The sequence below is a fragment of the Thamnophis elegans genome, chromosome Z, assembly GCF_009769535.1.
Source record: "Thamnophis elegans isolate rThaEle1 chromosome Z, rThaEle1.pri, whole genome shotgun sequence".
Taxonomy (NCBI): Eukaryota; Metazoa; Chordata; class Lepidosauria; order Squamata; family Colubridae; genus Thamnophis; species Thamnophis elegans.
In genome coordinates, this window is record NC_045558.1 from 41,205,893 (window position 1) to 41,217,958 (window position 12,066).

General features: G+C 39.7%; 1 protein-coding gene across 2 annotated transcripts; it reads right to left on the bottom strand.

The window, feature by feature from the left end:
• Positions 1 to 4,987: 4,987 nt before the first annotated feature.
• Positions 4,988 to 9,106, bottom strand: LOC116520346 (cytochrome c). 2 transcript variants are annotated; one of them, XM_032234507.1, is made up of 3 exons: positions 8,957 to 9,106; positions 7,344 to 7,520; positions 4,988 to 5,395 (listed from the first exon to the last, which is right to left on the bottom strand). In XM_032234507.1, exons 2-3 carry the CDS (start codon positions 7,510 to 7,512, stop codon positions 5,247 to 5,249), a joined length of 318 nt encoding a protein of 105 aa, XP_032090398.1. In that variant the 5' UTR covers positions 7,513 to 7,520; positions 8,957 to 9,106; the 3' UTR covers positions 4,988 to 5,246. The 2 variants fall into 2 exon arrangements, with proteins under 2 accessions (XP_032090398.1, XP_032090399.1); XM_032234508.1 differs by having other exon boundaries at positions 8,948 to 9,099.
• Between the last annotated feature and the right edge of the window lie 2,960 nt (positions 9,107 to 12,066).

Here is a 12,066-nt window from a genome sequence, read left to right on the forward strand (position 1 = left end):
AGAAGAGCTTTGCCCCAACTCTGGCCAGGATGAAGCACCCCACCCAGCTTGCTACCGAGAACAAGCCAGCGCAGCCACCCCTTCCTGGCTGCTTCCTGGCCAGCGCGCCTCTTACCTCTTGGTGACGTGCTCTCCTCCGGCCCTCCTGGGGCAGTTCAACTCTCCGATGTGGCTCCTCCTCCTTTTCCTCCTGGCTGCTCCAGCATCCCAGCCAGGAGTGGCAGCGCGAGAACTGCTGCCGCCCTTTTACAGTAGCAGGAGGCAGGGTGGGTGGCCACCCAGCCAGCAAACCCTGCCCCTCTGCCCCCAAGCTGGCCAGGGGCTCCAGACTGCGGACGCACATCAGTGCCATGGGCTGGAGCTGCGCTTGCTCTTCTGGGTTCCAGTGTGCCAGCCACCTGATTTTCAGGCATTCATGCATGCCAGAAACCAGAAGATCATCTTTCTGGCACACACATGCCTATCAGGTGGCTGCTCTTTCAGTTTCTGGCACTCCCACAGACGTGAAGACCAGCTGGCCTGCATGCTGGAACCCGGAAGAGCAATGGGCGACAGCTCTACGTGCCCAGAGTGGTTTTGGGTACCACTTCTGGCATGCTCGCCATAGGTTCGCAATCATGGGTTTATAGAAAGCAATCTAGGAGTGAATCTTGTTTTTTTTAAAAAATTGTCAGAAAGTGCTATGCCAATCTTGTCAGCAGGGAAGTGTCTGTAAGGTATCAAAGGGTCCAAGGGCAATCTGTATTGTATGCATTTATTAAGCCCTTTCTTTCAAAATCATAATCCATGATAATTGAGGAAAAGATGTTTTCCTTAAAAAGAAATAAATAAGTTTTGAAAACTTTTTGCAGTTAGACATAGAAATAGGCCTATTTTGATCATTTTAAAAATGTTTTTAAAGAACATTATTCTTATAAACTGTAGGACTCAATTTTGATTTTTCCATTAAACAATATTTATCATACATCATGCAGGTAGTCCTCGACTTAACAGTTCATTTAGTAACCATTTGAAGTTACAACAGCAATAAAAACAGTGACTTGTGACCGCATTTCACACTTGTGACCATTGCAGAATCTCCATGGTCATGTAATCAAAATCAAATCCTTGGCAACTGACTTAAATTTATGACAGTTGCAGTGTCCTGGGGTCGTGTAATCACCTTTTGCAACCTTCTGCCAAGCAAAGCCAATGGGGAAGCCAGATTCATTTACAACAGTAAATTGCTTTTACTATTTACTTACTTAACTGCAGTGGCTCACTTAACAACAGTAGCAAGAAAGATGGTAAAATGGGTCAAAACTCACTTAACAACTGTCTTGCTTAGCAACAGAAATTTTGGGATCACATGTAAGTCAAGGACTATCTGTATATATTTCCCAACTTCCAAAAACAAGTCTTATACAGAAGCATTACAACAAGACAGGTCTGTTACTGGCACACAGTGCTTTTTGGGAGCTCCCTTTAGTTTAGGAGGCAAGAGGTTGTACAGTAAGGAGCCGCCCACTGCTTTCACTTTCCATGGAGTAAAAATCCTCAACAATTCTTTTTGAGATTAATCCAAAGGTAATTGTTATAAAGAAATATGACCCTAGAGATACAGGGATAAAGAATTAGTAGCTAGACTGCATTTTGGACTAATAGTAAACTTTTGAGTTATTTTCCAGGGTAAGCCATGGAAAACACATTGCAATATCCTCAGTTGGCAGAAATGGCAAAATTGACCACTTTGATTAAAGAAAAGAGCCCAAGTACTTTTGTTTCCACGTGGAGACAGCTTCTGAACTTCATGCTTGATGTGGAGAAGAATGAAACTCTGACTTTGGGTTTTACTGATTAGACTGATAGATCTTTATAGAAATGGCTTGTTCATATTACTATGAAAAAACAAAAAGTGATCCTCCAGCCTAAAACAGAAATGTTTCATCAGCAACTTCTAAATGTTGAAGACACCTAGGGCCAGTTCTGGATTAGATGATTAACTTTCAGAAACCAATCAGACTGAAATATGATTTTGAGACTTGCTTTATATGATCTAAAGAGGAAACAGAGCACGTTGGAATGCTTCACAAGTTCCATTATACATTTTTGGGTTTTGTACAACTTCAGTAATCAAAAAGTCAGGCTAGTTCTGGCTAATGAGGTTGGAGAATCAGTGTTCAAGGCTTTGGCTTAAGGCCTAATTTATCAATATTAACAAAAATAGCATAAGTGAGCTTGAGACAGTTTTTGAGACACTAAAACTGAGAATATCAACCTGTGCATTATTTTCATGTAAATGGCTCAGAGACTGAATTATTTCACCAAAATGCAATTATATACTGGAAAATAGAAGGAATGTTAGCTAATTTTGCCACCTTATTTATAAAAAAATAATACAGACAGGATAAATAAATAAAAAATAAATTTACTTTTCATTAAATTTTAGGTCTAGTCAAAATGAACTGCATATTGATGGAATCAGAATGAGGATATGTTTGGAATTCCTCAGCACTTCCTATATGCAGAACCCAGGCATAAGTGGCTTCTGCTTCATGCCAAAGAGCTGAGTGTGACTCATATGGCAAATCAAATCAATGTAGTGGGAAAAAGCTTGGATGAGAATTGGCTTCACGCAGTTCTCATAAACTGCAGATTATGTGCTATGTTGGAGAGCAGATAGTTTTCTACAGTAGAAAGAGTGGAGAGAAACATTATTATGAATACAAATTTGTAAAAACCATGGGTCTGTCAGTTGTAGAGAAGAAAATACAATAAAGCTAAATTTTATTTAGGAAGTAACAGTGATAGGAAAGCCTGTTATTCGAGTCTGCCTATAACTAAGGTGCTGCAATGCACTGTCCTCCATCGTGGAGCAGATTTGTTAGATGGGTCACCTGAATTACACAGGGCAGGGTTTTTTTTGCGTAAGATGGCCTTGTGAGTATAAATCTAGCCAATGGGAAACATGCTATGCAGAGATATGGAAAGATTTTTAGACAAGAAAATGAAAGTACAAAATCCCTCAACTATCTGCACATCTATTGCCCCTGGGGTCAATAGATTAGAAAGCATAAAAAGCTCTATTCCAACCAGTTCAAAATGCATGGAAAACCCACTAGCCGTTGTTTATTGGCATGAACTGCATTATTTACAGACTGAATTCTAATTGAATGGAATAGTTTTGGTTTGAAGGGGGCCGGCACTAGGATTCTATCAGCACACAATAGAAATTGTGTTCTTAACAGACAAGCGCTAATTCTAACTAAATTGTAAAGGAAAAGAATTAATCTCAAGTCGAGTACTTTCTCCCAACATCTAATTTCTCAGAATGTTACCCCATAGAACTCTTCTTGCCTCTAAGACAGCAACTCACCCAGGTGAATGTGACAACGCTGGTAGCTATCACTTCTAGGAGCAAAAACTCATGGCTGAAATAGTTCTCTGTACTTGCATTTTTGGAATAAAGTGTAAGCAGTCATGCTGAGCAGGATTTGTCCTTGGTTGAACTCCGAAGAGAAGCTGAGCTGTAAGAATTAATCTTGGTGGCCTGATTTCACACTTGAATCATGCAACGCTTACACACTTGGGTCCCAACTGAGAATTTTCCAATCCTATGACCAAATATAAAGGGAACAATTCCCACACTGACAATTGTCTCCAGTAGAGAAAATTCCTATTTGCAGAAGCCTAGATGGAGATTAGGATAATAGTTGCTTGGTAACATCACTTGCCCATTAACCCACTTGATCCTGTGCAGATGATATATCATCATTCACACTTGGATGGTAACTTGGTAGTGCCACCAGCTTTGAAAATGAATCTTCCCTTGCCAGATTTCCCTAACCTGCCATTTAAGGAAGAATGATGAAGTTTCTTCCAATTTCTGGTAGCAGCAGGTGAAGACACTAAATCATCTCAATCACACAAAGCCAATCACTTAGTGGAAGGAAGTCATAGTCGTAAGAATCACTTGGTTCATCTTGTGGCCCTTCAGTGAGCACTCACACTGGAAGAAAGTCCATGCAATTCATATGTTGGCAGTCCCTTTTGTCTCTGAATAAAGAATGGATGAAACTCATACCAGAAGAAAATCCCAAATGGAATGATCTATTTTTTTTTTTTTTTGCATATCTGAGTTGCAGCGGGATTTATTCACCATCCCATTCCCACATTTCCTCAGTTCCAGTGAAATAGTCCACTTACCTTCACACTGGATAGTAAGTATATTAAGGTGCCCTAATTCCTGACCTACCTAGATTAAATAAGTGCACACCTATAAGGCCACATATATAAATTCAAAGTATGCACACAGGAATGTATTATGTGGTGGTTAATATTCTGGCTAGCAACAAACCATTTAGCCAAGACAAAAGAAAAAGATGACCCTTCTTTCTTTCCCATTCATTATGCTATTGTCTGACTACCTAAAAGGTAAATCATTGTCCCCTCCCCCTAAGATTCCTGTAGAAAAACTTAACTGATGTTAGGCTGGGGTAACATCTGAGTTGAAAACCACCAAGAAACGTGGGAAGCAATATCAAAGATGAGTATGTGTGCATGAACATGCACTTGTAAAGTTTTCCATAAAAATAATTGAAATACAAAAAATGATATATGCTAGTTTAGTTGGCCCACTGCTTAGAGGCATCTGGATATTCTGCGGTTGCTTTTAGTTTCTACAAATGATGAGTCATCTTTGTCTATATAAGTCAGGCTCTTATAAGCAGTTCTACTTTGAAAGTGAGGTGCATTGTTTCATAGAGGTCACCTCACTGAGATTCAGTGATAACATGACTTCCATCTTTCTACCGCTTAACATTGCTTTGAATCTCCCTGTTCCCTTTCTCACCTGTGGCCAGAAGGACGCACAGAAACTTTTCTAGACAAGTTATCAGAGAAGACCTCAGAAGCTACATGAATGTTTTAAGATGAGCATTCCTTCAAAACCTTTTTCTTCAAAAACAGTAATTCATTTATAAAAATAATCAAAACCAAACCAAACAAAGACATTGATAGGATTTTAATTACATGATTCAGGTTGCAATGTAGTTTTCCTGACAATATTCCTTCAAACCTGATTGCACAATTCTATAAATTATGACAACAAATATGTATTTTTAACCATCCATGATCAAAGTTCTCTGGTTGATGAGTAATATTTTTAAGTGTTAGATACAATGTATGTAAAAATAGAAAGTTTAAGATCTAATCTCAACACAGAGAATGTTTCTGTTTGATAAAATAAATAAGGCAATACACAGCCATTATTTAGCAGTGGCATCCTTAAGATACGCTATTAGATCTGTCCTCTCTTTCTTACTCTTAAGGCCAGTAAAGACCATCTTAGTTCCTGGAATATACTTCTTCGGATTTTCCAGGTACTCCATCAATGTCTCTTCTCCCCAGATTATACCTATGAGAGAACATTATTACAAGAACATTGTAGAATTAAATTCAAAATAATTTATACTGTGTATCAGAATCTCGGCATTATTCTTTTTCTAAGGCGTCCATATTTTTAAATGTTTTTATAGATGAATAAAAACAATTCAATATAGTGGCTGAGGCACTGAACTAAAACTCAGAAGATCCTGAATGTCCTATACTTTGAACCTGGCTGAGAGACATTGACCAATCTCATTATCTTAGTCCAATTTTCTCATAGGGTTGCTTTGAGGAAAATAGGAGACATTACATATTGTGCCTTTGGTTCTACAAAATAAAGTGAAGATAGGAATCTAATAAAAAACAAGAAGGACATATTAAAAGTTATACATAGTAATTATTAAAATAAAGAAGAAGAAAAGGAACAAAAAGATCCGCATAATTTAAATTAAATCTAAATCAATCCTTAGGAAATTATTAGGTGGGCTGCTGGCTTTTTACCGCCCAAATATTTGACCTTAAAATCTGGAACAGATACAGAACACGAAAGTAGTTTAAAGAGATAGAGAGGAACACAGAACTGCCTGTTTCCCATCAATTTAATTCCTTGCAAAATACACTAGAAAGAGATTTAAGAGTTAGAAAAGAAATTAAGATTATTTCAGGATTATTTTAGAAGACTGACAGATATGCTGAAACATTAGACCAGTCATTGGGTATTGTTACTGTAGTTCAAATGAATGCAGTAAGGAAGTCTAAGCATACGTAAACTCTGAAGAAATATTTAGTTTTTTTTAACCATCAATGCAGATGTAATATGTTGGTTTACATATAATTCACATTGTGCCATAGCAAGTAAAACCAATGAAGAAAATAAACTGCCTCACAGTATGCAACAAATTATAATTAGAACTAATAATTTAAGATTGATTACAATTTGCTTTAAAAAAATCTTCTCACAATCCTTTTTCCTTGTGTTTTATGCCCTTTTGAAGATAGGGATAATTTAGAATATTTATTTTTTTATTCTGAGTGAAGCTAAAGGTTCTAAAACTTTACAATGGGATTTTATTATAATTCTGCTAAAAATTATTTTCCTAGTAAAATTCCACCAGCTACTTATATCAGTGAAAAATGCTCCTGCACTAACAATTATCTTATTTAATAAGTAGTGTTTTGTCATCCACCTATGATGAAATACAGTGATTTGGGTTGCATCTTGAACTAATAGAAGTCTAAATCTGCAATTTAGAAGGATCAGATTATGTAATTGCTACTAAAGAGGACTTCTCAGTTGTTTTTTTTTTTTTTAAAAAAATATATTTTATTCATTTTCACATCCATTTTGCAATCACTTATATACAGGGTATTTGCTATAAGAAAAGAAAAAAAATGAAATAAAACAAAATAAAAAGAAAACACTACTCATCATTCACAACCCCACCTAACACTTCCATCCTCCATACACCCCATCTACCCCCTCCAACTTTCCTTTCTCCCTCTAACACTCCCCTCCTACTTCCCTTTCCCCTCAAACCTTCCTTCTCCCCTTACTCCCCACACGCCCTCCTTGCATTCCCCTTACTCCTTCCTTACTCCTCCCTCTTCTTTCCCTCTACCTCCCTCCTTGGTGTATGCCTTTATTCGAGTGTTGTTTAATCTGATAAAAAGTAAAATAAACCAAGGAGAAAGAAAAAAAAATATAAAGAAAGAAAAGAGAGAGAAACTTAACAACTTCTCAGTTGTTAAGGAAATATTAAAGTGGGACACCCAAGGGACAAGAATTAGGATTCATTACATTCTAAAAAATGTATTAAATCTGAAGGTGATATCTAACATATACTAAAATCCATTGGAGCAAGAATCCATTTTGTTGGGATGTTTTTAAACATACAATAATCCTTCGGTAATATGTCATCCCCTTCCCATTACTATTGCATTTGCTTTGTAAGATAAATATAACACTTCCATTTTACCTTTGTTTTTGTTGGCTTCTGTGTAGGAGTAACCAACAGCTTGACCAGTCTTTCGGCCAAACAGACCATGTAGATTGGGACCAGTCTTGTGTTTGCCTCCTGCTTCCACAGTATGGCAAGTTCCACATTTCATAGAAAAGATCTTCCTGCCCTTTTCAACGTCTCCCATTGTAAATGCTGAAAAGATATACACATCAGCAGGGTTAATTTAAAAAGTATGCAAAAAGGGATAGAAATTGCAAAATACAAAGCATTCTGAAACATATGTTGAAGCACAAACACCAAAACTAGAAATGAACTGCCAAAATGTATACTTTCATAATGGATGACATGCTTTAGTACAATAAATGTATTAAAAGTATTTCATACTGCATGTTGTCAATTGCATGGACAAATTAAGTTTAGAAAAAATATTCTGAATTATTATGATTAGGGTCAATTTTCTTTTTCGGCCTAGTCCTAGACCCCAATTCTAAATATAACCTTTGGATGTGATAACAATCTAACAGCATACTGTCATCACACTCAAAATAACATAATTGGAATAATTAAACAAGCAATAACTCTAATGCTGAAATTGTGCTTTTAGAAATTTTTTATGATGTACTAATATGCACTTTCACTGAAAATTATTTTCAAGTAAACACATGCACTCAGGATTTCCTGCAGAAGTGTGCCAAATATATATATCATCAATGCATACTTTATTATGGAAAATATTAAGCCGATTACTGCAAGTGAGCAGAATTAAGCACATTAATTGATTTGACATAAAAAACGAGGCCCTTGCATAGTAGCATCTGGCAAAATTCCCGATTCAATTCAATAAATTATTCAATGACCCTGACTATGACCTCTAATCGACACAGAAACCATTACTTTCTGCTACCAGGAAGCAGCCAAGGTTAAATCTGCTTACTCCGTCCTTCCGTTGTGAATATTTCCAAGTGAATTGAGCTTCCCTCCCTCCTTTAACCAAGTCCCAAACGACGAGGCAACGGTTAAAAGGCGGCAGAGATGACTTAAGGCTCCCTTTGCCTTAAAGGCCCTCTGACCACTGGCCTCGATGGAATGAAGTGCATCCATTGGGGACGCGTTAAAAGCGGCGCTTTTTAAATTTTTTAACCAGGTTAAAGCCGCCCTGAGCCGCCGCCCTGACATCCTTCCTTTGTCCCATATAAGGCCAGATGCCGCAAGAGGCGGCGTGGGAGAGACGGCTTCGTCTCTTTCGGAAGGAAGGCCTGTCTCTTTTGGTAATCCCAGGAGGGAGGAAACACTCCCCCCCCCCCAACACACAGACTTGATCATGGACCCAGCTTCCTCCCCCTGTCGCTTTTCAGGGGTATTGTACCACAACGGCTCCCCCCCCCATCATTTGTGTGTGTGTGGGGGTTCATTCCACAGCCACGTGGGGCCACGAGCTCGCTCTCTCGAGGATCTGCGCAAGCGTCGCCCGCGAGCCTGCTGCTCTTGACCTCGCGAGCCCACTCTCTGTCCCTGACCCGCCAATCCGCAGCTCTGGCTTTTCCCACCAAGCCTCTTTCCCCTCAATTTCGGGAAGCTCCGTTCACACGCGCAATCTTAGGATGGGGGAAGGGTCTCACTTTAATTACCAGGCCGAGTCGAGGGCTACGTGCAAGAAATCCGCGGTGTCGTCGTCCTACTCGTGCCGATCTCTCTTTCTCAGCCGCACCGTTTCCACCCAAGGGCACCCGGTACGCAAGACTTTGTAACCGGTGCCTCTACAACCAAGCTCCCTGCTCGTCTAGTGCACATCGGCCAATCAGGCGCTAGACAGAACCAAGACTATTGGACGGCCTTGATGCCTATCATTAACTAGCAAAGTAGATTGAGTTCGAGGCATGTCTGATAAGACGGTCTGGTTTTGCGCAATGGGCAAGGACGTAGGAAGGGAGGAAGCTACGCATGCGTATTAGGTCGTTGTAACAAGGTCAGGACTATCTGGAGCCGCTGTGCCTTTCATGATTCCTCTCCCCACATAAGGGTCGTATGTGAATGAGCTCTTTTGCCGGCAAAAAGTGACGCAAACGGAGATTCCGCCCCTAAGGCGAGAGACTTGCTGTTCTTTTGGCGGCAAATAGGCTGATAGTGTAGCGGGTGGGCGGCCGGAAAATGATGCAATCATCAAACTACTGAGATAGGAAAACTTCTTGCAGAAACTTAAGTTGCACGTTCAGAGTCAGTTATTAAGTTCGGTGTACTGGAAAGATACATCATGTTTGTAACACTGGATTGTGGATCGTGTTTTAGTTTATTCTGTCCAAATTGGTAACAGCTATCAGAAGATCTTGGGTATAGTTTAAATCTAAAGGATGCCTTCTAAGCAAAATTGAATACTGTCGTGTTTGGATAGGAGATCACCAATGGTACAGAGCAAAGCAGACAGTCAGGAAAACATCCTGGTAGGAAGCAGTGACAACCAAGAAAACAGTGTGAATATTGTTACATACTGTGATGCTATAAAAGTTGAGCTTGACTCAGAGCAGACTTTCTGTCTCTTCTGTTACATCTGGAGAGCCAATATTCCCACTCCACCCCAGAGATCCTCCATCCTGATCCTGCCCATGTGAAAAGGGGCAGTGGGAAAGTTTGCAATGATTTGAAGGGACTGGACATATCTACAGTAACCAATAAGAGTGGACAAGTCCTAGCCAAGTGTGTCACCATCACAGTTAATGTAAAACACCACAAACAGCATACAGGTTTGCTTAATGATCACTTCCAACAACTGTTCAGACTTACAATGGTGCTAAATGAGTACAAGTTACAACTAACCTTCGGATTTACATTGGTCGCAGCGTTCCTATAATCACGTTGCAATCCAGATACATGGTGCTAGGTTCACCATTATGCTTTTATAGGAACGTGCCATCATTTGATTGTCATTTGCAATCTCCTTTGCTGAATTTCTACAAGCAAAGTCAATGGCGAAGCCAGCAGGCGGTTACAAATGATGCATATATGATATCCTGTTTAATGACCTGCAGTGATTCATTTAACAATGGCAATAATACTGGAATTTCTGTTGCTTAGCAGTATAGTCACGTGACATCACTCTTTATGACTGTCACTTAGTGATGGAAATTCCAGTCTCATTTATGTTATGTGAGAACTATCTGTATAGCCACCAAGAGTCGCTTGATTGTGAAAAATAAATATAATTACCAGTAAACAAGCTACAAAACTTCCATTCATTTTTCCATATAATTGCAAAACAGTTATTTGAGATGGAATGAGATGAAAGGATAAAAACAATAGAGAATGATGCAACATCCAGTTATCCATAAAAATATGGAAAGCCTTTATTTAAACATTTATTGAAATAAATGTATTTTCTAACCAATGAGTAAGCTTTACTTCCGTATGTGTGTATACTGTATATGTACACAAACACACACACACACACACACACACACACATACACACGGAGGGAGGGAAACAGAGAGAGAGAGGGAATGAATGTGTGTGATTACCATGAGAAGATTGAGAATTTGATGAACTGGTGTAATAAAAAGAGTGTAGTTTTAAATATAGGAAAACAAAAGAGATCATTGTCGATATCAGAAAAAGCAGGCACAGCCATATACCTCTGTGTATTAACAAATCAACTGTGGAAGTGGTTGATAGTATCAAGTTTCTGGGTATGCAGCTGACGAGCAGGTTAACGTCGTCGTTCAGTAGTGAGACACTAGTGAAGTGGCCACAACAGCACTTGCATTTTCTGCATCATAGGAGAAGAGCACATCTTCATTCCCCTATCATTACCACTTTCTATAGAGGGATGATTAAAAGGATCCTGTCATTGTATTACTGTGTGGTTTGGAATTATTACTATTTTGGATAGGAAGGCTGTGCAGAGTGGTAAAGACGGCAAAGATTATTATTGGAAGCTCATTTCTTTCTAGCCAGGACATAACATATAGACAATGCTTGACCAGGCACGCCACACATCCTCTCCATGAGCAGTTTTCATGACCTGGGAGGAAGCTTTGTGGTATCCGAAGCAGAACAATTAAATTCTGTAATAGCTTTGTACCATATAGTATCAACCTTGTTACTTCTCAAGTAACTCAACTTTTCTGCTATGAACACAATATGAACACATATTTTCGATGGTCTTAGGAACCAAGACACCGCTAAGCGAACCCTCGTCTCAACCCCAGGCAGTAATTGAGGCTTCAGCAATATCATGGACCTTCCTCTGCATCCCTCGACTGCCCACCAAGAACAACCCCCGGCTTACGGAAAGCCTCAGCTTTCCAGACTCCTCAGAACCAAGAAATCAGGCCTGGCTCTTAGCGCAGCTTTTCTCACAACCCTCCAGCCCCGCCTTGTCTCCACCCTTCAGGCCCACGTGGAGAGATTTCTAGGTCCGTGCCAGCTTGGTGTCTCCCTGGTGCGTGCAGTCAGGGGAGGCAGGGCCTCACCAGTGTCATGAGGAAAGGAAAAGAAACATTAAAAGGAAAAAGACTAAGGTAGTTGCTGCCAGACTCCAGAGTCACAGTGGATGACTCTGAGTCTGCTTAGTGCTAACTGCAGGGGGAGGCGAGAGAACTACGGGCCTCCTTTGCATAAGGAATTTTTCACCTTTTAACCCTTGCTCAGAGTTAAGCAAGGGCTAAAAGGCGAAAAATTCCTTATACAAAGGAGGCACGTGATTCTCCTGCCTCCTCCTGCAGAGGGCACTTTGTTTAGAGGCTTT

What these genes read in the sequence shown, in the direction of transcription:
- LOC116520346 (XM_032234507.1), bottom strand. Translation starts at nt 7,512, where the DNA reads ATGGGAGACGTTGAAAAGGGCAGGAAGATCTTTTCTATGAAATGTGGA. An exon ending in AGAAGCCAACAAAAACAAAG is followed by an intron (nt 5,396 to 7,343) that starts GTAAAATGGAAG and finishes GTTCTCTCATAG; the next exon opens with GTATAATCTGGGGAGAAGAG.